A 22,990-nucleotide genomic window follows, 5' to 3' on the forward strand; every position below is an offset into this window, starting at 1 on the left:
TATTTTGCATTTTAATGTTTAAAAAAGTAGGGCTTGCATGTAGACTGGATTATTATGTTTGCTCACAGGAGACTGGAAACAATTTAGGATTTTATCAGTAGAAATCTCAAAGAATCATGGACCTCATTATGGGTAGCAGCACTCTACACATCTGTGAAGCCCTTAAAAGCTTCCTTTGCGCTTTCATGGCACTTGAGAAATGTAAGTTTCTCACAACACTTGCTCCATTTTGCAAAGTATCTGTGCACTTCGAATCTCAGGCCGCTTGTCTAATGCCTGGAGGTTAGCTGTGTCTGGCCTTTCTTGAATTTTACCCCTCTCTCCACACCACACACTTTGTACACCATAATGAAACTTTTTTTTATTGAAATATAGTTGATTCACAATGTTGTGTAACTTTCTGATGCACAACATAGTGATTCAGTTTATATATATATAAATATACGGGTATTCTTTTCCATATTCTTTTCCATTATTTTTATTATAGTATATTGAATATAGTTCCCTGTGCTGTACAGAAAGATCTTGTTGTTTATCTATTTTTTATATATATAGTAGCTTGTATCAGCTTTTCTCAAACTTCTAATTTATCCCTCTCCCAACCACTTTCCCCTTTAGTAACCATGTTTGGTTTCTGTCTGCCAGTCTGTTTCTGTTTCATAAATAACTTCATTTGTGTCATATTTTAAATCCCACATATAAGTGATATCATATATTTGTCTTTCTCTTTCTGACTCAGTATGATAATTTCTATGTCCATTCATGTTGCTGAAAATGGCATTAATTTATTCTTTTTTATGGCTGAGTAGTATTCTATTATATATGTATATAATGTGTATGTATATACACACACACACACATACACACACCAGATCTTCTTTATCCAAATATCTGTTGATGGACATTTAGATTGTTTTCATGTCTTGGCTATTGTAAATAGTGTTGCTATGAACATTAGGGTGCATGTATTTTTTCAAATTATAGTTTTCTATGGATATATGCCTGGAAATGGCGTTGCTGAATGATATGGCAACTATATTTTTAATATTTTAAAGAACTTCCATACTGTTTTCTGTAGTAGCTACACCAATTTACATTCCCACCAACAGTGTAAGAGGGTTCCCTTTTCACCACACACTCTCCAGCATTTATTATTTGTAGGCTTTTTGGTGATAGCCATTCTGACTTCACTGTAGTTTTAATTTGCATTTCTCTAATAACGAGCAATGTTGAGCATCTTTGTATGTGGCTATTTGCCATCTGTATGTCTTCTTTGGAGAAATGTCTATTTACTTCTTCTGCTCGTTTTTTGATTGGGTTGTTCTTTTTTGTTATTGAGTTGTATGAGCTGTTTGTATATTTTGGAAGTTAAGCCCTTGTCAGTCGCATTATTTGCAAATATTTTCTCCCATTCTGTAGGTTTTTTTTTGTTTGTTTATGGTTTCCTTGGCCGTGCAAAGGCTTATGTTTTATTAGGTCCCAAATGTTTATTTTTGCTTTTATTTCTGTTGCCTTGGGAGACTGACCTAAGAAAACATTGCTATGATTTATGTCAGAGAATGTTTTGCCTATGTTCTCTTCTAGAAGTTTTACAGTGTCATGCCTTATGTTTAAGTTTTTAAGCAATTTTGAGTTTAGTTTTGTGTATAGTGTGAGGGAGTGTTCTGACTTCAATGATTTACACATGGCTGTCCAGCTTTTCCAACATGACTTGACAAAGAGACTGTCTTTTCACCATTGTATATTCTTGCCTCTTTTGTCAAAGATTGACCATAAATGTATGGGTTTATTTCTGGGCTCTCTATTCTGTCTCATTGATCTATATGTCTGTTTTTGTGCCAATACCATGCTGTTTTGGTTATTGTAGCCTTGTAGTATTGTCTGAAATCTGAGAGAGTTATGTTTTGTTCTTTTTCTTGAAGATTATTTTGGCAATTCTGGGTCTTTTATGGCTCCATATAAATTTTAGGATCATTTGTTCTAGTTCTGTGAAAAATGTCATGTATAATTTGATTGGGAATACATTAAATTTGTAGATTGCTTTGGGTAGTATGGCCACTTTAACAATATCAGTTCTTCCAATCCAAGAGCATGGGATACCTTTCCATTTCTTTGAATCATCTTCTATTTCCTTTATCAATGATTTACAGTTCTCAGCATAAAACTCTTTCACCAATTGGTCAATTTTGTTCCTAAGTATTTTTGTTTTTTTGATGAGATTTTAAAAGAGATTTTTTTTACTTTCCCTTTTTGACATTTCATCATTAGTATAAAGTACAGCAACAGATCTCTGTATGTCAATCTTGTATCCTGCTACCTTGCTGAATTCATTTATCAGTTCTAGCAGTTTTTGTGTGGAGTCTTTAGGGATGTCTATATATTGTATCAAGTCATCTGCATTTAATGACAGTTTTACCTCTTCTCTTTCAGTTTGGATCCCTTATATTTCTTTTTCTTGTCTGATTGCTGTGGTTTCCAATTCTATGCTGAACAGAATTGGTGAGAGTGGGCATCCTTGTCTTGTTCCAGATTTTAGTGGGTAGGCTTTCAGCTTGTTACTGTTGAGTGTTATGTTGATTGATGTGCATATGTTGAAACCATCCTTGTGACTCTGGGATGAATCCAACTTGATCATGGTGTATGATCTTTTTATGTGTTGTTGGATTTGGTTTGCTAATATTTTATTGAAAATGTTTGCATCTATATTCTTCAAAGATATCAGCCTGTAATTTTTTTGGTAGTGTCTCATCTGGTTTTGGTATCAGGGTGATTGTGGCTTCATAGAATGAGTTTGGGATGGTTCTCTCCACTTCAGTCTTTTGGAAGACTTTGAGAAGGATTGGTACAAGCTCTTCTTTGCATGTTTGGTAGAATTCCCTAGTAAGCCATTTGGTCCTGGACTTTTGTTTGCAAGGAGTTCCCCTCCCACTCCCCCAATAGGTTCTATTTCACTTCTAGTGATTGGTCTGTTCAAATTATCTATTTCTTCTTGATTCAGTTTTAGTGGGCTGGATAGAAACTTGTCATTTCTTCTAGGTTGGCCAATTTGTTGGCATATAATTATTCATAGTATTCTCTTTCTCTCTCTCTTTTTGTATTTCTGCAGTACTGGTTGATATTCTCCTCTTTCATTTCTTATTTTGTTTATTTTAGTCCTCTCTCTCTTCTTCTTGGTGACCCTAGCCAGCATTTGTCAATTTTGTTTACCCTTTCCAAGAACCAGATCTTGGTTTTATTGACTTTTTTTTCTACTTTTTAAATCTCCATTTTATTTACTTCCTCTCTTATCTTCATTATTTCCTTCCTTCACTAACTTTAGGTTTTGTTCATTCTTCTTTTTCTAATTATTTTAGGTGGTAGTTTAGGTTATTTATTTGAGACTTTTCTTGTGTTTTGAGAAAGGCCTATATCACTATGAACTTCCCTCTAAGAATTGCTTTCACTACATCCCATAGATTTTGTATAGTTGTGTTTTCATTGTTGTTTATCTCAACATATTTTTAAATTTCCTCTTTGATTTCAGCATTGACCCATTGGTTTTTGAGTAGCATGTTCTTTAATCTCCATGTAATCTTTTGTTTGTTTGTTTGTTTGTTTGTTTCTCTTTTTGTGGTTAATTTCTAGTTTCATGCCATTGCAGTCAGAAAAGATGCTTGGAATAATTTCTATCCTCTTAAATTTTTTGAAGCTCATTTTGTGTCCTAGTGTGTGGTAAATCCTAGAGTATGTTCCATGTGCACTTAAGAAGAATGTGTCTTCTGTTTTTTTGGGATATAATGGCTCATAATAAAATTTCATTGCTTTGAATCTTTGGCTTAAAGACTAATTATATATTAAATCAGTCATTTCTTTGACTCTTACTATATATGTAGAATATTTTTGGCCTTTAGCCAGGGAAATTTCCTACAATAGCATTGAAATATCTTATATAATGACCACCTAATACAATCATTTTGGTTATTGTTGTCAATTTGCATTTAATTATGGACGTAACTGGAACTAACTTAAACAGAAATCTCACTTTCAGTATATTAATTCTCATGATCTTTCAAAAAAAGTGTTAAATTTGGTGATGAATGAATTCTTATGTCTATTGGGAGCTCTCACTGGGGCTGAAAGGCCTACAAGTTCAAGAGCCACTGTGATTATCCATGTATTCTACAAATGGGACTGACCTATGTGAGTACCCCGTCTCCTTCATCAAATGATGCCTTATTATATTGACATTACAAGTGGTTTTAACTCTTAGCATGAGAGCCCATTTATCATCAAATGTTTTCAGAACTGTATTCTTAGGAGGGATTAGTCACTTACTGCTATGAAAGAATCCTCAGTGACTAAACAACATGGCTTCAGGCAAAATTTTCCATCCTCTCCCCAAGCATAAAAAAGCTGCTTCATAAAATCTTTGTGTAATTACAGTTACCAGCTATAATCCTATTATTCTTTTATCAACAATACTGGAAATGTTTTTTGCTTTTCCCCTACTCAACCCAAAGCTCCCGCTTGCCCCCACCCCACTACCAAACACCATGTTTATCTTTGATTCCTGAAGAATTAAAGACTTCCAGCCACTTGTAATTACTGGACTTTTAATATAAAAGGACCACAACTCCTCTACTGTGGCAAAGGTGTGTAAAGAAGATGTTATGATCTCTCATTAGCTATATATTTTATACTTAAATTACTTTTAATATTCCATTACAAAGATACAATTTACATTGATGAAGCCAAACAAAGTGAGGTGAATAAATACTGTATACTCTGTCATCTTCTTGAATAAACATGCAACTGGTACTCACTTAATATTGCAATATAAGCATTGTGAATAATATTATAAATGTCATCTCCCAAATGTGGGCAAGAGAACTCTAGAGATAAGACCAAGGTCCCAGCTTCCAAGAGCAGCTTTGATACTAATCAGTTGTATTATCTTTGACAAATCAACAGACTTTTTAGGGCCTCCATTTTTTTCACCTGTCAACTTTGGGGACTAAACCTAAATGGTTTTAGAGACTTTTTCTGCTTTTACACCCAGAGGTTTCAAGCTTATCTTTTTCAGGCTGGTGGGTTGGTAGTAAGCTGATTTAAGAGCAGAGTGAAGACTCCATAGCTTGGCACAGTGTAACATTAAATTGCTACCATAGATATGTAAGGTGTGGCTGTGGCCTGGATAGAGGTATCAAACCTGTTGGGGCAGCCAGGCATGTCTCTATGCAATGGGTAATACTATGAAGCATTATTTTTTGAAGTACAAAAGTGAGTTGTGCAGGTCACAAAGGCTGTAAAAGTTAGGAAGAAGATGAGATATGAGTGAGGCAAAGCTATGCAGTAAAATCACAAGCCTCGCATTGGGCCATAAAGAGTAAGTTGGTAGGAGTTGTATAGAGGAGAAGGAGCAATATAGGAAACTTATTATAAGATAATTTCTTGCCATAGGATGCATTCAAGGACAGTGTTCTACAGGAGCTAGTATCATTTTATTTACAATTCTATTAAACTGAGAACTTTATCACCTCAGCTCTTCATTGAGATATATCCTGAGAAGCAAAAAGTATAAAATGATAAAACAGAAATTTGGCCTGGGTTCTTATTCCATTAACTCTATGACATAGTAAATCTTATGGAACTTTAGGGCAACATAATATTTTTCTTTGTTTGAGGTGAAATAAACTCATATCTTTGGGTGACTTTTAATAGGATTGACCTTTAGCTATAAGTTTTGATATAATATATAAATCACACTAATTTTAGTACCTATTCAACTTATAAAGTTGCTAAGAAGGCTGAATGAAATAATGTATATAACAATTTAGTACATTTTCTAGCATAGTTAGGTGCTCAGCCCTTAGTCACTATTATCACTATAATTTTCCTATCAGGAAATTTCTCTTATATGTATAGTAAACCATTAATTTTTATGGTAGTTTTTTTATTAGTAGCTATAGAAGATAATATAGTAATAACATTAATGGCATTAGTGAGTAAACATGAAGCTCTTTATAATGTTTTAATGTAAGAACCAGGTCATATCCTAAAGAAATTTGTACATACAACTAAACCTTTTACATCTCCTCACAGACTGCATGAGCCTGCTAAAGCAATTGAGCAGAGTATAATGATTAGATTTGTACTTTAGATCATTGTATCAGCTTTAGAAAGGGTGGATGGTGAAGGGTGGGGCTTGGGTGTTTGGAGATAAGACAAATTTCGGAAGCTACTGTCCATGGGGGAAAATTATGCAATTTTTTTTAAACAATCACATTTAACCCTCAAAACAGTTCCAAGCATTAAATATGACTTATATCATTTTACAGGGAAGATCAGAGGAATCAAGTAAATTGCCTAAGATAACACAGTTCTATATAATTGGAATTGGAAGCCAAATATCTCATATCCAGGATCAGCCTATTTCTATTATCTTAGGCTAGCAATTAAAAGTTAGGGCATAATTGCTAAAATCTTATCTGACCTGGGTAGATGAATGGCATTAAGAATAAGAACAGGTTTGGGGAGATGATAATGAGTTCAGTTTTAGGCTTGCTAGGTACATCGGGATCCCTGGCACATTCAACATGAGGGACTAAGAGGGTTTTAATGAATGTAGTATTTATAAAGTTTTGAGCTGAATTATGGTGAAGAATCCCAAGGCTAGCCAAAGCAGGGAGACTTTATCAACTGTAAGCCTGAAAAGGCAGGGAATGGAGTGGTTTACAAACTCAAAAGCTTTGTAACTCTAGTAGAGAGATGCTCAGTTAGAACTATGTCCTTCAGTAGAAGAACACACCATCAACACTCTGTGAAATAATGTAGGTAATATTCTCAGTGAGCCAGGGAGGAAGTTGGAGAATAAATGCCCATCTCTCTCTTTTTCTCCTGCTCTATTACCTCTTGCTGTTTCTCTCATAAGCCAAACTCACCTAAATCCAGAGGGCAAGGGGCTTGGTTAACACAGTCCATAAAGGTCAGGGTGTAGATTGGACCTAGAGAGAAAATGAAGACTACCACATATTGGGCATCATGTTGAGCAGGGTTCCCACAAGTGGTATCTCCAGGGGACCACTAAAGATAGGAGTCTAGAATTTATAAATGAGAGAGATACATAGGTTGAAGTCATAAGCTTAATCCTAGCATATTTCCTGAAGTATGTTATGGAGAATTCTAGTCCTTTTATATTCTTGGTGAAAAAAAATTTCATGACAAAATATTTTGAGTCTGCATAATATGGATATTTCCTTTCTGGAGATTCACAATGTCTACCAGTATGTTAAAAGAGCCATAAAATTCTCTACCCCCCCCCCCCAAAAAACTTTTTTAACTCATTGATGCTCACTTTTTTGGTCACTGAAATATTTTCATTCCCATTAATATTTATTGAGCTTCTAAGGAAATAGTGAGCTTAAATATACCCTGCATCATACAAATATTATTCAGTTTTGAATATAACTAAAAAGCAGTTAAGTCATGGGGGTGAGTGAGGTTGTTTAGTGCACCCAAGAAGGAAAATGTAGGGAACAACGTTGTTTTAGTCAGGGTTCTCCAGAGAAACAGAATCAATAGGATATGTGTACATACACACATACACCCACACCCACATGGGGTGTAGGGTGGAAGGAGAGAGAGTTATTTTAAGGAATTGGCTCATGTGATCATGCGATTTCAGGGACTGGGAAGTCTAAAGTCTATAGAATATGCTAGAGTCTGGAGACTCAGTGAAGTGTTTTTATTGTATTATCTAAAGTCCAAAGGAAGTCTGGAGGCTGAATTCCTTCTTCCTCAGAGGATCTCAGTCTTTTCTCTTAGTGCCTTCAACTGATTGGATGAGGCCCAAACACATTATGAAAGGTAATCTACTTTACTCGAAGTCTACTGATTTAAATGTTAACCACATCTAAATGTATCTTATGGTAACATCTGGACTGATCTTTGACCAAGTAACTGTTACCCTAGCCTAGCCAAAAGTAACCATCACAAAATCATCACATAAAACTAGTCATCAAAAACATCACCAGAAGACAGACTAGAAAGCCAAGGATGAAAAGGTAATGAGGGAAGAAAGGGTACAATCGGGCCATGAGCTCCAGGGAGATGGATAAGAAAAAGACTGGTCAGGGACCTTCAGATTTGTCAATTAGAAGATCATGGGAACTTCTAAATTTTCTAAATTTTCTCTCTGCCATATATAAAGGAGGGTATAGCAATCAAGAGTCTGAACTAGAGGCCCAGTTGTTCACATTAGTTTCTTAACCTCTCTGAGACTCACCTTCCTCATCTGTTAAGTTATAGTTTCGAAGTAAATGATCTTAAAAGTATGTTCCATCTCCACAATTTTATCAAGCTTGAGGCTTTTATTTCATTCATTCTCTCCCCTCTACACATTTATTTCATTTCCCTTGTGTTACACAGGAGCTAATTACTACCTCTAAGGGAAAAATGAATCCTCTATTTTAGAGTTTTAACAATTTTTTTTAATATTTTGCTGTTGTTTTTCAACTTCTTAATTTTCAAATGATTTTAGACTTATAGAAGAGTTGTAAAGGTAATATACATTCTTCAGCAAGCTTCCTCTGTTATAAACATTTTACATAATCATAGTTCATCTTTCAAGACTGAGAAATTAACACTAGTACAACAAATGCCATTAACTAAACTATAGACTGTATTTGACTTTCACTTTTCAGTGCTTTGTGAAAGATTTTTTTTTAATCATCACTTACATGTGTGATGGGAACACACATATTAACATAAGTATTCGCAGCTTTTCTTCCCCAACTTAACGTCTAAGGAATATTGTAAATTTGCCTGGTCATCTCCTGGGTGGGTGTTTTCTGCTCAGGACTCAGGATACACTGTGTGAGACAAAGAATTGGAAGGAGCCCAAAGAACTGAATTAATTCATGCTGAAACAAGAAAGTTATTCCCGGAAGAGAATATAAGACTTGGACAGGGCAAAAAGGGGTCAAGAGAAGTTAATAGGAGAGTCAGCATGGACTGGAGGAAATTTTTAGTGTGCCTTCGGGTGAGAGAAAAGGTTTTGGAGGAGATGTGCTGATGACAGAGGATTTGGAAGCCCCTGTAAAGAGAGAGTCTGTAGAACGTTTTGCTTTGGTCATATGCTATTTGAGAGACTTCAATAAAGATTTAAATTTATCTTCCAACCTTCCTGGAATTTTAGACTCCCATTTCTTTTGACTGCAGCACTGTGCAAGAGCTGGGCATGAGGTAACACAGTTATATTTGAGTTAATCTGTTAGAACAAGTGCCATTCAGTTTAGTATCATGGAAAAGTAGGTCAGGCAGTTGAGTAAATTAAAGAAAAAAAAAAGAAACAAAAACAAATAAGTAGAAAAGTGTCAAGAAAAAGGAAAAGGAAAGTGTAAAGAAATATATTCCATGGATTATGAATGATAAATACATTTTAGTAGACTTTAAATATATTTCATAAGAAATTGGCATCTCTAAACTTAGAATTTTTCTCTCATGTTTTCTCTCTTGATTTCCCATTCTTGACTATTAAAAATATTTTTTTGTGAAAACAATTAACTTTTTTCCCCATAATAAGAGAAAGTTTTGTTTTCCTTCCCCTATACATCTGATAATATGGCAAGGGGTGTCTGTCTAATTTGACTGTCCAGTAGCAGTAAGTTTTTATTCTAGAGATCAGGAGGTGACATCCAAGAATCAGGGAAAGGTAAGGAGCTTTCTGTTGATCAGAGCCAGCTTCTTGCCTCAGAGATCTTTCACAACTTTTATGCTAATATCAAGAATTAGTTTTTCCCGTATGTTTTGACCAAAGAGAGAGTTAAGGTTGAGAAGCTTTGTGAATAAGTGTGAATGTGATTTTTAATCACTTTCTTATTATGAAAGTCCACTAAGAATCCTCTTGGGCCAGAAATTTTTTCTCATAAAGCAGTTTATAAGAAAGAACAAGATCCCTCCAAAGTTCCAGTTTACAGTTTTTCTTTATGAATCATTAATTTGCTCATTGTGTCAACTTGACCTACATGCTTCTTTCTAGTATATAAGCTTATTAGCATTCTAAATGAAATTAGTCATCCTATCTAGAACTGACGAGAAAAGTGGCTGCATCTTTAAAGCCAGGTCTGTTTTACCCAAATGGAGTAAGGTGTCTTGGCAATTTGTTCACATAATACACGGTGAGGGATGTTTGCTTCAATTATGTGAGGATTTTGTGTAAAAAATATTTAATCTACTAGAATAGACCTTATATTAGAAAAAAGACAAAAATTTTGTTACTGGTTTGATATATTCTATTAAAGATGATGAAATTTATATAGTCCATCATTTGAAATAAACCAAAATTCAGTATATTAAAACAACTACAACTAGAAAAGTTGTACTCTTTGAATGGGCACTTATTTCCTTTATAAATATTGATATCCATTAGGCATGTTTTTAAAAATTTAAAAGGCTTCAATAAAAGTCAGATTTATACATATACCAATAACTTTTGGTAATTTTAAAGTAAATTGTATTTGAAAATAACTATTGAGTTTTTCTAATTATTTAGTAAATCAAGCCCTCAATTCTAAGGACCTGTTATAAAAATAGCAGTATCTTTGAAATGGTACTTCAGAGTAATACATATTTTGATTTTGAATGATAAACAACTTTTTCTCTAATTATCAGTAATTTAGTCACAAAAAGAAAGCTCAATTTTCTGATTTTTGTAAGCATTCTTGACATTTTAAATGTAACAAAGAACGTTTGCAATACATTTCCAACTACAGACAAATGTAGAAAAAAATAGCTTAAAATATAGAAAAAGGAATCATATATAATAGTCACTTTGAAAATGAACAGCTATTAGGAAAAAATATTTTGTTTTCCTGACTCTTGGAGAAAGACCCATTAGAAAAGTTTATAATAAAAGATCTTGAGCAAGCAATGATTCTGCATAAAAATAAATTTTAAGAGTTAAATGAGGTTTTAAAAAATCTCCAAATGGCTGCTTCACCAAAAAAAAAAAAAAAAAAAAAAAAAATCCAAGAAAAACAAAATAAAATGCAACTGCACTCTTTGGAGCTATCCAGAGATGAGTGTATGTGGATGGGAGCTTCTCACTTGAGTAAAAGCCAATCAACTTTAATTGAGCATTTGTTTTCTGAAATGCAAAAGCCTTGAAAGAAAAATAAATACCAGAGCAAAAAAGGACAGATGTGACAACCTTCATCTATATAAATGTGGTCCATCCAAAAGTAATGCAATCACTTATCTAAAAAACTTTCATCATTTTTGAAAGATTTTTGTGAAATCTACCTTATCCATTTTAAATATGAAGTTTAATTAACATAAGAAATTTTTTTGCAACTTGAAATGTATTAAATAATCTTTCTCTGTGAGTTCCCTTTTGCATACTAAATTCAGAAACAGAAAAAAAAATTGTCATATGTCAGGGAATGTTGGCTGTGAGGGAGCCGAAAGATAAGTTTCACAAAGATGAGGTAGAAGTTGACACTACTTTTCTGTTCATGCCCTGGTTGATTTGAAAGTTTTTGATAAAATAAGTCTGCCTCAAGCTTCCTATTCCATATTGCAGAGGAAAGGACAGAGTTTGCTTAGTTTTAAATCCTTGTTCTGTCATTTAGGTGATTTGTGAACTTGGGGGAGGTTACTCATCTTTCCTAGGACCATTTGCTCATGGATTAAAGGATGCGTAGACTTTAGTATGAGAACTAAGTTTATGCTAATGCATGTAAGATCGTGTCCTTTATTCTATTATAGAATTCTATTATAGTATAATTTCTTAATACCTGGTAATCAGTGTGGTTCAACTCATCCAAACTTACTTTTTTTTACCTTGTTCTGACCATATAATTGTTTATATGATTGTGAAGATCACTTCTCCACAATCATTTCTGAAGCTTAAAGAAGAATTATATGTAATCTGGTATCTTGAAAAAGTCTGGATTTACACTGACTTGATCTGCAGTCCTTTGGAACATTGACTTTGAGAATGGTGTTGTATCACTCAGAGTTGACAGCTTTTATCTGCAGGACAGGAGCGGGCACTCAGCAGGCACCTCGTTTCCTTCAGCTAGCATCGAGAGTAACACTTGCCGTACTCAGTTCAGAATTCACATACCGTTTTTCCGTGGAGCAGCTGCCACGCTTCCACTTGGTGCTCTTGGGTTTGGGCCTCTTTGCTTCCTCCTTAAGAATTGCTCGTAATGCCCCAAGTCTGTATCATAATTGTAAACTTTATCCCCTCTTACTCTCATACCTAAAGTTCTCTCTAGACCCTGGCAAAGGGTTTAACATAATAAACATTTGTTGATTACGTGAATAAACTGTTTATGTAGGAGTCTGAATAGTTGCTGAAAGATGCTATAAATTGCTTGCTGGTTGTGAATTATTAGTAGCTGATAAGAGACAAGTTGGCTTCTAAGACTAATTCAGCAACCACTAAAGGAAAAGTCAAGGCAAAGACAGTGGATTCAGATTCTGAAAGGCCAGTTGGGTTATGCCGGATAATTCAAGTGAAATCCTTCACTGAAAGAGCATTGCTGGTGTAGTAACTTCATTGCCATGTAAAATGATGTACTCCGATCATGTTCCTATAATGTTTCATTCCTTCAAGAGTCCCAGATAAAATTTAGAGGAAATTGTTGGGGGAGGGGAGGATTAAAAAAACTAAGGAAAATATTTGCACTGGATCCTTGTACTTTCTTAGTCTTCTGCATTGTTGCAATATGATCGCAAAATCCAGTGCAGCACTTGACAGCGACCACCCAGCAGCAGCCAAAGCCCCTCTGAAAACATAACTTATCTTAATATAATTTCCCTGCCTGAGACCTCTCAGTGGCCTCCTGTCTTACGGTAAAATGGACAATTCTTGCCACAGAGAGATTCTCTGTGATCCACCCCCGCTACATCTCTGTCCACAGCTCTTAACCAGGCTCCTTCTGCACCCTCTGCTCCAGCCACATTGGTCTCCACACTTTTCTTTGAATATATCTAGAATGCTCCTGTTTCAAGGACTTGGCAGATATTTCTCCTCTGCAGGAAAATTCTTCTCCTCAAGAACCTAAAGCTCTTCTACTTTTTTCCAAGGATCTTTTCAAATGTTACACATTCAAAAAGATTTACCCCTGTTCCACCTTAAAAAAAAAAATTGCCACTCCCCATCTCCCCATACTTTAATCCTCTAAATCAAGCTTTCTTCCCACCCCCCCAACCTTGTCATCACCTGACATTATATACACATATATACACATTCATGTGTCCATGAACACATATACATATATACATATTCATTTTTAAGATAAAAATGAACCTTTCTCTGGCTTTCAAAGCTTTTAAGCCCTAGCAAAGCCAGAGAACATATAACAGCCATTTACAAATTTAAAGCTTTTTAAGTTAAAGTTTCCCAGCAAAATTAGGAAATAAATGCAAGCTGTTGCATACTTCCTTTGGAATGAAGGAACAGACAGGTGAAGGGGAACTTAAATACATTCTACTCATTCCCCTGCCTTTTATGGTTGAAGACAGGCGATTTGCTTTAGAGTTGCAGGAGGCAAAAACTACTAATTATAGCAAAACTGAAACTGGACTGTGCTCCTTCATTCCAGCACCGTGCCCCTTCATAACATGTTAATTCCTACTTGAGTATTTTTTCTTAAAGTTTCACAATATAAAATATTTCTGATACAGCCTCCTTCAATGTAGAAAAATAAGACTGAATGTGCATTTACTCAGATCAATAAACATCACACTTAGGCAAATCACTGAAGATTACATGTGGTCAGAGTTTTATTGTTTTTAGAATATGGTAATAGCTAGTGGTTGCTATCTTAGTTTTTTGAACATCCACTCTGGTTCAGGCAATTTAGCTCAGTTTCTTCATTCCTCACAATAAACCAGCAAGGTAGATTTTACTAGTTCCATTTTTCAAATGAGAAAAACGAAATTCAGAGTGTCACAGCTCATCGCCAATGTCACACAAACAGAAGGAGTCAGAGACAGAATTCAGACAAGGTCACCCGTGCTAGACCCGTGCTTTCCCTCTTGCCCCATTCCCCTCTGTAGATAACAACGGAGAACGCCAACAATCACTGATATAATTGAACTTATCTGTCTATGTGAAATTTTCCACGATCATACTGTGACTGGGGTTCCAGGCCAACCTCCGCCACTCTAAAGAAACAAGGTGACAGTGACAAGGTATGTTGGAATGCATTGTTATGAAAGAAACACATCTCTATTTTCTTGACTGGGACCAAGAATACATCAGTCCTGGCCATAAAGAGTTAGAAGAAAAGCCTCCATCCGACATGCCAAATTTGGGTAATCTCTACGCTAGCAAAGCAAGAAGGGGAGGAACAGAATCTAAGATGAAAGCGAAGCATTTGCATTTGTTTGCTCGTTTTGCTAGGAACAGGCATCTTGAAAAGCATTACAATTATAATTAACTATTGTGCATTCTCTGGCTTTGAGATGGCATAGAAACATTTAAAAGCAAGAGAAAAGCCCATTGTAAGGGCTTAGAAAGTAAAAAGTAAGTCATTTAATTTTTCTTTCATCTGATGTTAATTTATGCGGAAGCTAATAACATATTTGTGGCTCTGAGCTGTTCATTGTGGAGAGGGTTTCTCTCTCAGCCAGGCTTTCCAGTGATCCCTGCCAGACAGAGTCATCATCTCTGGGCTCATGACACTTTCTCAGAGAAAGGCAATATGCTGATAAGATCACGTGCTATAGACACACTTAACTGCAAACTGTCTGAAAACTCATGGTATAAAATGTTCTAACTCCTCTTCAGATGTTACAAACAAAACAGCAACCAAACTGGAGGAGAAGATGAAGAAGAAATTGAATACGTGGGTGCAAAGTCAGGTGGAAAGGGGAGTACTGTTGACTGTCGAAGGAGAAAAAAAGTCAAGGGAAGCAGAGTTTTCATACAGGAAATATGGGTTACTTTTAAATCCAAGTAGGATATAATTAAATTGCTGCGTCTTTTGTAAATGAAAAACCTAATTTCACTGCTGCCAAATCACCTACAGAACAGAGACAACAGGCTTGGAGAAATGCAGGGATCTTCAGAAGGTGATGTTTTAAATGAATTAAACATGAATAAAGTAAGTCCCGTAATGACAGTTTAAAGGTCTAATTCATAAAAATGTTATTCAAGTACATTATTTATACCTGCTTTTTGTGGATTTCTGTTCTTATTCATGACTCTTTCAGTGTATGGCCATAATCACTGGCAGAGTGTATAATGGGAGCATTAATCAATCTGAACTAAGGCAAGAATGCTGTATCACCACAATAAAATCCCAGCTATATTAATATAAAGGTTAGAATTTATTGCACAAGACAATTCTCTTTAAAAAAAAGATTGTCTTCCATCTTATGTCCTCAAATACCTACTTTCATTCTGAAACTTGGTATAAGATTAACATTATAATTGGCACAAACTTTTAAATGAAATACTTATTCATGTATGTTATGAAACTTAGAAACTTGGATACTAGGTTGTGATCTTATCGTGACTAAGCCATTTTTGTTAATATAGACTAGGAAATATTTACAAGTAATTTGTATTTTAATGAACTCCTTGTCTGGCACGTAATATCAGATGGTGATGTTTAGCAAATGCCAATTCAATTGTCTGCCATATGCATTTATTCAGATAAGATGGAAAAATTCTCTGCTCTGTAAAATTTCTTCCAGAGAAGTTGAAAGTAATGAAACTTAAATCAAAAGTATCTTTATTCAGAATTTTAAACATGATTTGCATATTTAATATGTATAAACCTTTAGGAAATGGCAAAGGAGAATTCAATTGGTTTATTTCTAACTCTGAAATTATCAAAATCTGACGTCTTGACTTTCTCCTTCTGATTGGATGAGCTATAACAGTACACTGTAGACGCATCTGGACAGAGTGTGAATATATTTCTCCCTACGACAATAGCTTGTCTCTAAGAGTCATGAATAGCAGTTCTTTATAAATCACACTTCCAACACTGAAAGAAAGTGTTGTCTTTGATCTTGTAGGTAAAAAATCTCTATACCTAAGGGAATGAATTAATTCCTATATTTAATAAGATGCAGTCATTAGTAGGCAACTTAAGCGTTCATACTAGAGCTACACATTGAATTTCTTCAGCATAGTAACAATCTCATACTAGTTCTGGGTGATGAACATCTTTGAATGTTTTTCATCTATACTTGAAATGGAGAGACAAATGACTGAGAAAAGTATTTCCAATATAAGGTAACTTACATTGGTAACTTATATTGGAAATACCTTTCTCTTTGAAGATTAAAAATCAATTGATTTCCAACATTAACTGTACCTATAGCTTTCTCAGATCTGAAAGTACTGAATATCCCATTTCATCCACTGTGTACTTCTACACGACTTTGTTACTTAAAATGAGAACACTTACCAGAAAAGCGTCCAGGGATGTCTAATTGTACATGGCTATGGCTGGGCAGCATTTGAGGTTCCCTCTGTTTCTTAGACCAAGGTTCTCAGATCTCTGAAACAGAAATCTTCCAGAAAGAAGTCTAGAGGCACCACAAACTGCTCTAAGTGTCATCCAGACTTACAGCAACCTCTGAATGCAGAGATAGCTTGAGCATGCTGGTTGATACAACCACTCAAAAAGGGCATGGAAATTATGTTCTCAATGCATGCCAGACAAATGTCACCAGACTCCAAATGTCTGTTGACAAGAAGCAGATTTGAAAAACAGCTAAATCAAATTAGATATTGTTAATGGCTTAGTGTATTATTTCTAATGAAACTGAACATATGGAAAGAAAACCAAAAATAATTCTTCTAGCTTACCTGTAGTATCTTTCTTTAGAAATTATATTTTAATTTTCTGTGTTAATATCTTACTTTAGGCACTAGACAAACAATTGTTTCAAAAAGCTCAAACTATCTTGTTTATTATTTGTAAACAATATTAACAGCCCACAATGTTATGTACTAATTGTGAGCCAGGCACCATGCAGAATGTTTGATAAACACAATCTAATTTTGAAGGAAGTACTATTATTTTATAAATGAGAAGAATAAGGCTTAGTGAGATTAAATCACTTGCTCAAAGTCACAAAACTGTCTGAAGGCAGAATTGACTTAACAGTAATCCTTCATTCAAAACTTGATTTTCCTTTTATACTAAATTTTGCTAAAGGAAATATTTTAAACTTCTTTTCTAGAAAAAGAAGGAGAAAAGCAGAAAGCTGAGAAGAAAGTGACTCCTGAAATGAAAAAGAAAGGTAAGAAATTTAAAAACTAACACATAAATCAATTAGCATCCTTTCATAGCGCTACTGGTAAAGCTGTTTTTTTCTAGGACGGAAAGTCCCTTAATAATTTTATTGTTATTGTTATTAACAAACAGTCTTGAGATTTATAAATATTCCAAATCAACTTGAAATTGATGAATTTTTAAAAGACAATTCAAGCCTAAACATTTAAAAAAATTTGTTACTGATTATTTTTTTTTCTTTCTTAGGAGTGGTGTTCAATTCTTTCTAATTAATTATTTATTTGATTACATATATGAATATGAAGGTTACTATCCAATTAATTTAGTTTAATAAAATTGTCTATCAAAAGAGTAAATTATTGAATGTATGGGAAAGAAACTGGCTGATTGGTTTGCTGTTTTGTTCTGTTTAGTTGGTTGTTTTCAAATAGTGCATTTGAAGTCCCAAGTAAGCCCAGGAGATTTCTGAGCTTCTGACATGTTTGCAGTGAGCTGATAGCCCAGGGAACATATATTATTTTTAATGTCCTTTAGAAAAATGATTGAATTATACCATAATTAATAATGCCATCTAATGTCGCTTTGTCATGAGAGTTTTTTGACCTTAGCAAAAACTTGCTTTCTTCCTGAAGACAAAGCACACAAAAACTATAGGTCTGTTACAGAAGTGCTGGTTCACTCATATTTGACAGGACCATGGCTCAGATTTAGGATCACTCTATACAAGATGAGTTGGATGTTAATGGCAGTCATATGTGCCCTGAAATATGAGAATTAAACAGATGCTTATAGTTTTCTCATTTTACCACCAGAAAAAGAAGATGTCAAAAAGAAACCTGAGAAGGAAACTGTCGTGGATGTGAAGAAAAAAGGTATTGTCCTTACTTTCTTTGCTTCCTTAGTCAGATTGTGTTCAGGATATTTGTTTAATGAAGGAATCTTGGGGGCAATGTAAACAAATTGAATCTAGGTACATAAATCTGTCCATGAACAGGCTGTCAAAGCAAAAATTGCACTGGACAGAATTAAACAAGGAAAGAAGTTATTCAAGGCTATTGCAATAAGAGAGAGAGACCAGAACCCATTCTGAACTCAATTTCACTGAAACCACAAACAGGAAAGTTTTTAAGAGCTGGTGTGGGTTGGGGGATTGTAGACCATCTTCATCTCAAAAAGGGAGTAAATTTTCTTTTATTTTCATGTCAGCAGTGTAGTTTTACAGCATGGAGCAAGGCACCCAAGGGAGTTAAGTTCTTACCCTCCTACAGAAAGTGGGAGATGGAGGTACTATCTTTCTTGAGGATTACATTTCAAAGGGATGGCACTCATGGGCTGGAAAAACTGGAAAGAGGTTTTTAAGATTTATATCTTGAAAGAGCAGAGGAAAAATTTACAATTACAAGTTCTCTAATGTGGTCTAAGAAGAGGAGATTGGGAGTCTAAGGTCAGGAAGATACCTGTCTAAGTTTAGTGAAGCTGAGAACTTTGAGGCCAACTTGATCAAGACATAATGAAATTGAGAAGAGCTACATTGTACAATAACTTCACTTTGCAAAGAAGCAAAGATTGCAAAGATAATAATACATTCCACTAAGAAACAGTGTTGTTCAACAGCTTAGATTTTTGCTTTAATTTAGTTCTGCTTTCATTCTTGTTCAAACAGGAATATTGGCTTTTTTTCAGGTTAAAAGTCTAGGTGAAAAAGAGAGTCATCTCAAGTATTATGGTTTGGTGATAAGTGTTTTCACCCCAAATATTTCCTTCACTAGTATCAGTGATGCTTGAAATTCCACCATTAGAGATACTCCATTCCTTTGAGTTATGAAAGAATTGTCCTCTATTAAAATGCAAATCTCCTAGGGTCTGTGTGCATGGGATGACAAACAAATTCCTCTCCACTACCAACATTTAAAGTGAATGAGACTTCCAGATCATCCCTGTGTGATAATGAGCTAAAAACAATGCTGTAGAAAATGAGTCAGTAGGTAAACTTAAATGAAGGTGAGTTGAAGAGAGAACTTCAAGGCAGGACATGGTGCGGGGTGAGCAGGCTGGGCTGTGTGCCATTAGTGAGAACCCTTCTCTTCCCAGGAAGTAATGATGTAGGTTGGAAAAAAAATGTGATGGTGAAGGACTCTGGGAAAGATCATAAGATAGCAAACTAGACATTGATCAGTCTTAGTAAGTAGCAAATAGGAATTATGAAAAACCCTACATCATTCTGTAAATGGGGTAAAACTATTGTAAAACACTGAGTTGCACGATTGCCTGGCTCACAAACTGTCCAGGAAGAGATGGCCATTTGTTCTCTGAGTTTGGGACTTGATTGACAATTGCTTTGCATTTGAATTATTATTATTATTAATTTTATTATTGAATGTTCATTTATTTTGTTTTATTTGAAACATTCTTTGTTTTTCTGGTGAAATATATATCTTATCATAAGAAAGGAAAAACACAATTCTGAGCATATGTTGATACTGAGAAACTGGTTGCTTGAGTCAGTGTATCTGTGACAGCTGTATGATTGAGTGCTAAAGAGAAACAAGGTTCTTCCTGAGCCATCCATTTTATTCAAGTATTTACAGAAGAAAGCTCTGAATTGTAATTGTCAAAGTATTTCCCATAGGTGTGAACATAACGAAAGCAAAATCACAAAAAAGGCTTTTGGCAAAGCTCAGTGGTGTGTGTGGTGGTTGTTTTGACTGGGCTTTTGTTTTCGAGGGGAAAGGCACCACACTTTTCTGTTCTGTGAGTGCTGGGAAAATCTGATGCTTTTATGCTCCCAGGAGACCTGTGTTATTAGCCCAGCAGTCATGTCAGAGTTAGACTGTGCGCCACTGGCAGGAGGACTGATTACGCCAATATCCCTTCCCGCAAGGCGGGTGCTCATCCACTGGCGCAGACACTGGCCTGGGTGATGGCGCAGCACCTCCGGGGAAGGCTGCTCAGCAAGTGTCGAAAAACAGGTCTTCCTTCTTGGAACCAGTTTTTGGTTTGTTTGCCATTTTACTTTTGATTACACAAAAGACCATTGGCTCTTACAAGTCAGTTCAGCTGCTTAATTAAAATATGTGTAAATTACTTGTTGGCAAGCTCTTAACTTCCAAATACTCAAAATTGTATGTGTGAGGTGTATGTGTGTGAGAGAGACAGACAGACAGAGACAGAGATTCATTAGTGTTGATTTCTAGCTCATGTTTCTTTTTAGAGTTTAATTCTCCGACCATATTTTCATGTGAGAGCAACATACTTTAAAAACAGCCATTTTGAAACTTACTATGAAAGTAGTAAAAATTTCCAGAGATAATGAGAGAAATTGAGAATAACCTGAAATCTTGAAGAGCTGCGACACGTATGTTATTTCTTCCTAAAATAGTCAGAGGAATTTGGCAGAACAGCTGATATTACTACTCTAGTCCCAAGTAGTAGCAAGTTTACAAGGCATAAAATATGTTCAGATGCTTATTTAATATAAAAATTTTATCATGGTATGTTATTATATTTATATTAACTTTTATATTATTTATGATTAATAATGTAATGATACAGTGTACTTATATGTTATATTGTTATTCTATTTTGTTGCATTTATATTTTATTATTATATAGATGCAAATGAGCCTAAGGCTTAAATTCTATTGTTTGGTAAATGAGCCTCTACTGCATGAAACTGGTAAATCACACTTTGTTAATAATCTGTTAGGGAAAATGTGGGTGGGGTTTTATAGGATACAAAATTGCCAGTCCATGAATTAATAATGGTTGGAATTAGGTAACTGATACAGTGGGATTCATTATAATAATTTCTTATTTTTTATAATAATTTCTTATTCTTATCAATACATTTGGAATAGTTCATGGTGGAAAAAAAACAAACAAATGTCACTAAATAATATTGAAAATTGTCATACTATGTGAAGTAAGCCAGAAAGAGAAAGACAAATACCATATATCACTTATATGTAGAATCCAAAAATGACACAAATTAATTTATTTACAGAACAGAAACAGACTCACAGACACACAGACATAGAAAACAAACTTATGGTTACCAGGTATGAAAGAGTAGGAGAGGGATAAATCGAGAGTTGGGGATTTGCAGGTACTAACTACTATGTATAAAATAAACAACAAGATCCTACTGTATAACACAAGGAACTATATTCAATATCTTGTAATAGCCTATAATGAAAAATAATATGAAAAGGAATATATATACATATAACTGAATCACTATGCAGTACACCACAAACTAAATTGACTATATTTCAATAAAAAAAATCAAGAGAGATGAAAAAATAATCACCAGGATAGTTTTATAATGTTATAAAGTATGTTTCACCCTGAATAAATGCTACCAAAAAAATCAAGAAAGGAAATAAAACCTTTTTAAAAACATCTTCCAATGCTAGATATACAAACCACTCTAGTTAATGTAAGCAGAGGGGCTTCTATACGGGCAAATGACTAAAACCTTTGGCTATTTGATTTCTCTACATAAGATCTGCTTTTCCCATTGAGAAATTGCAAAGACTTCTTTATAGAAGCTTGTAGCTTTGTATATATCATTAAATTTTATGCCTTCCAGTCATAGTCTATCATGTTTTATTTTATGAATCTTTTGTAACAAGTTCTTCTAACTACTGGAGCTCAAAATAATTTACATGGCAGATTTCAGACCATGAAAATACATTTACTTGTAATTAAAAGTAACTTCCTTGAAATATTTATGTGTACAGGTACAACTGGCAAGATAACATTATAGTATCCTTCATATGTGTTCACTGTTAAGTTTGTTGGAAAAAGGAAACTTCTGTTTTCCAGACTTGTATTTTGAGATTATAACTTTTCATGCTCATCCCATCTTTTTCTATTTGATTGGAGAAAGTTAGCTCAGATCTGACTTTTGTATTTTACACATAATCATTTGGGTAAGATTTGACAAAGGTATCAGCTTATAATTTTTTAGACACTTCTAAATCTAGAATAATTTTTTTAGGATTCTAGGTATTTTATTGATATCAAGTTATAAAATACAGATACTTCACACACTTTTGAGTGATACTGGGCAATTATTCTAATGTATGTTCTAGATAAAATTAATTTTTAAAAAAAGTTCACACAGGTAAACAGTTGGAAATCTGGCAGAAATAGAACCTGATCTAATGAGTAATTCCTAGCCTTGACTTTGGGGTGCTACGTAATTACAGGACAACAGTAGAGAGCTTTCAAGTGTGCTGTTAGCTCCCAGATAGATTAGGTTGTACGTCTGAGTTCAGATGATGGCAGCTCGACTATACTAAAAACATTTACAATGCTCGAATTACTTTGAAGGCAAGAGAATCTATTTTCAAGTTTTTTGTAATCATAAAAATCATGTAAAACAATAGTTGCCGATTCTCTTGAGGGTAAAAGAATTTGTAGTGGAACAATACAGGAAAGTCTGCCAGCTTGTTGCCTAATAAGATGCTTGAGTACATCTTATATCACATCTGGATTAGCTGGAGAGAAGCTACAATGCTTCAGAGACGGTAGGAAGGATTTAGCGTCATGACATGCTGTGGGCTCCCTGAGATAATCCCGCATGTTCTAGCTCGGGGTTTGAACAATACAAAAGTGTGTTTGGTCCCAATGCAAAAGGATGAAAAGGCATTTCGGTTTAAAATAATTTTTTTAAACATTTTAAAACTCAGAAAGGGAAAAGATTCATATTCAAAAATTATTCAAACCTAAAAAAA

The 22,990-nt window shown here is 34.6% G+C and overlaps 1 protein-coding gene and 1 long non-coding RNA gene across 8 annotated transcripts in view; one reads left to right on the top strand and one right to left on the bottom strand.

Moving 5' to 3' along the window:
* LOC105088364 (uncharacterized) overlaps positions 1–16,620 on the bottom strand; it is a 49,222-nt gene extending 32,602 nt beyond the window's left edge. The window contains exon 1 of the long non-coding RNA XR_837086.3: positions 16,416–16,620. This is a non-coding gene — a long non-coding RNA (uncharacterized LOC105088364). The remainder of the gene's footprint in view (positions 1–16,415) is intronic.
* Positions 1–22,990, top strand: part of TRDN (triadin) — a 306,540-nt gene that overhangs the window by 133,550 nt on the left and 150,000 nt on the right. For all 7 annotated transcript variants that reach the window (XM_064486726.1, XM_064486727.1, XM_064486728.1 and 4 more), the window contains exons 11-12: positions 17,197–17,256; positions 18,062–18,121. In XM_064486726.1, coding sequence (XP_064342796.1) covers positions 17,197–17,256; positions 18,062–18,121 — 120 coding nt within the window. The remainder of the gene's footprint in view (positions 1–17,196; positions 17,257–18,061; positions 18,122–22,990) is intronic.

Source organism: Camelus dromedarius, chromosome 6 (assembly GCF_036321535.1).
Source record: "Camelus dromedarius isolate mCamDro1 chromosome 6, mCamDro1.pat, whole genome shotgun sequence".
NCBI lineage: Eukaryota > Metazoa > Chordata > Mammalia > Artiodactyla > Camelidae > Camelus > Camelus dromedarius.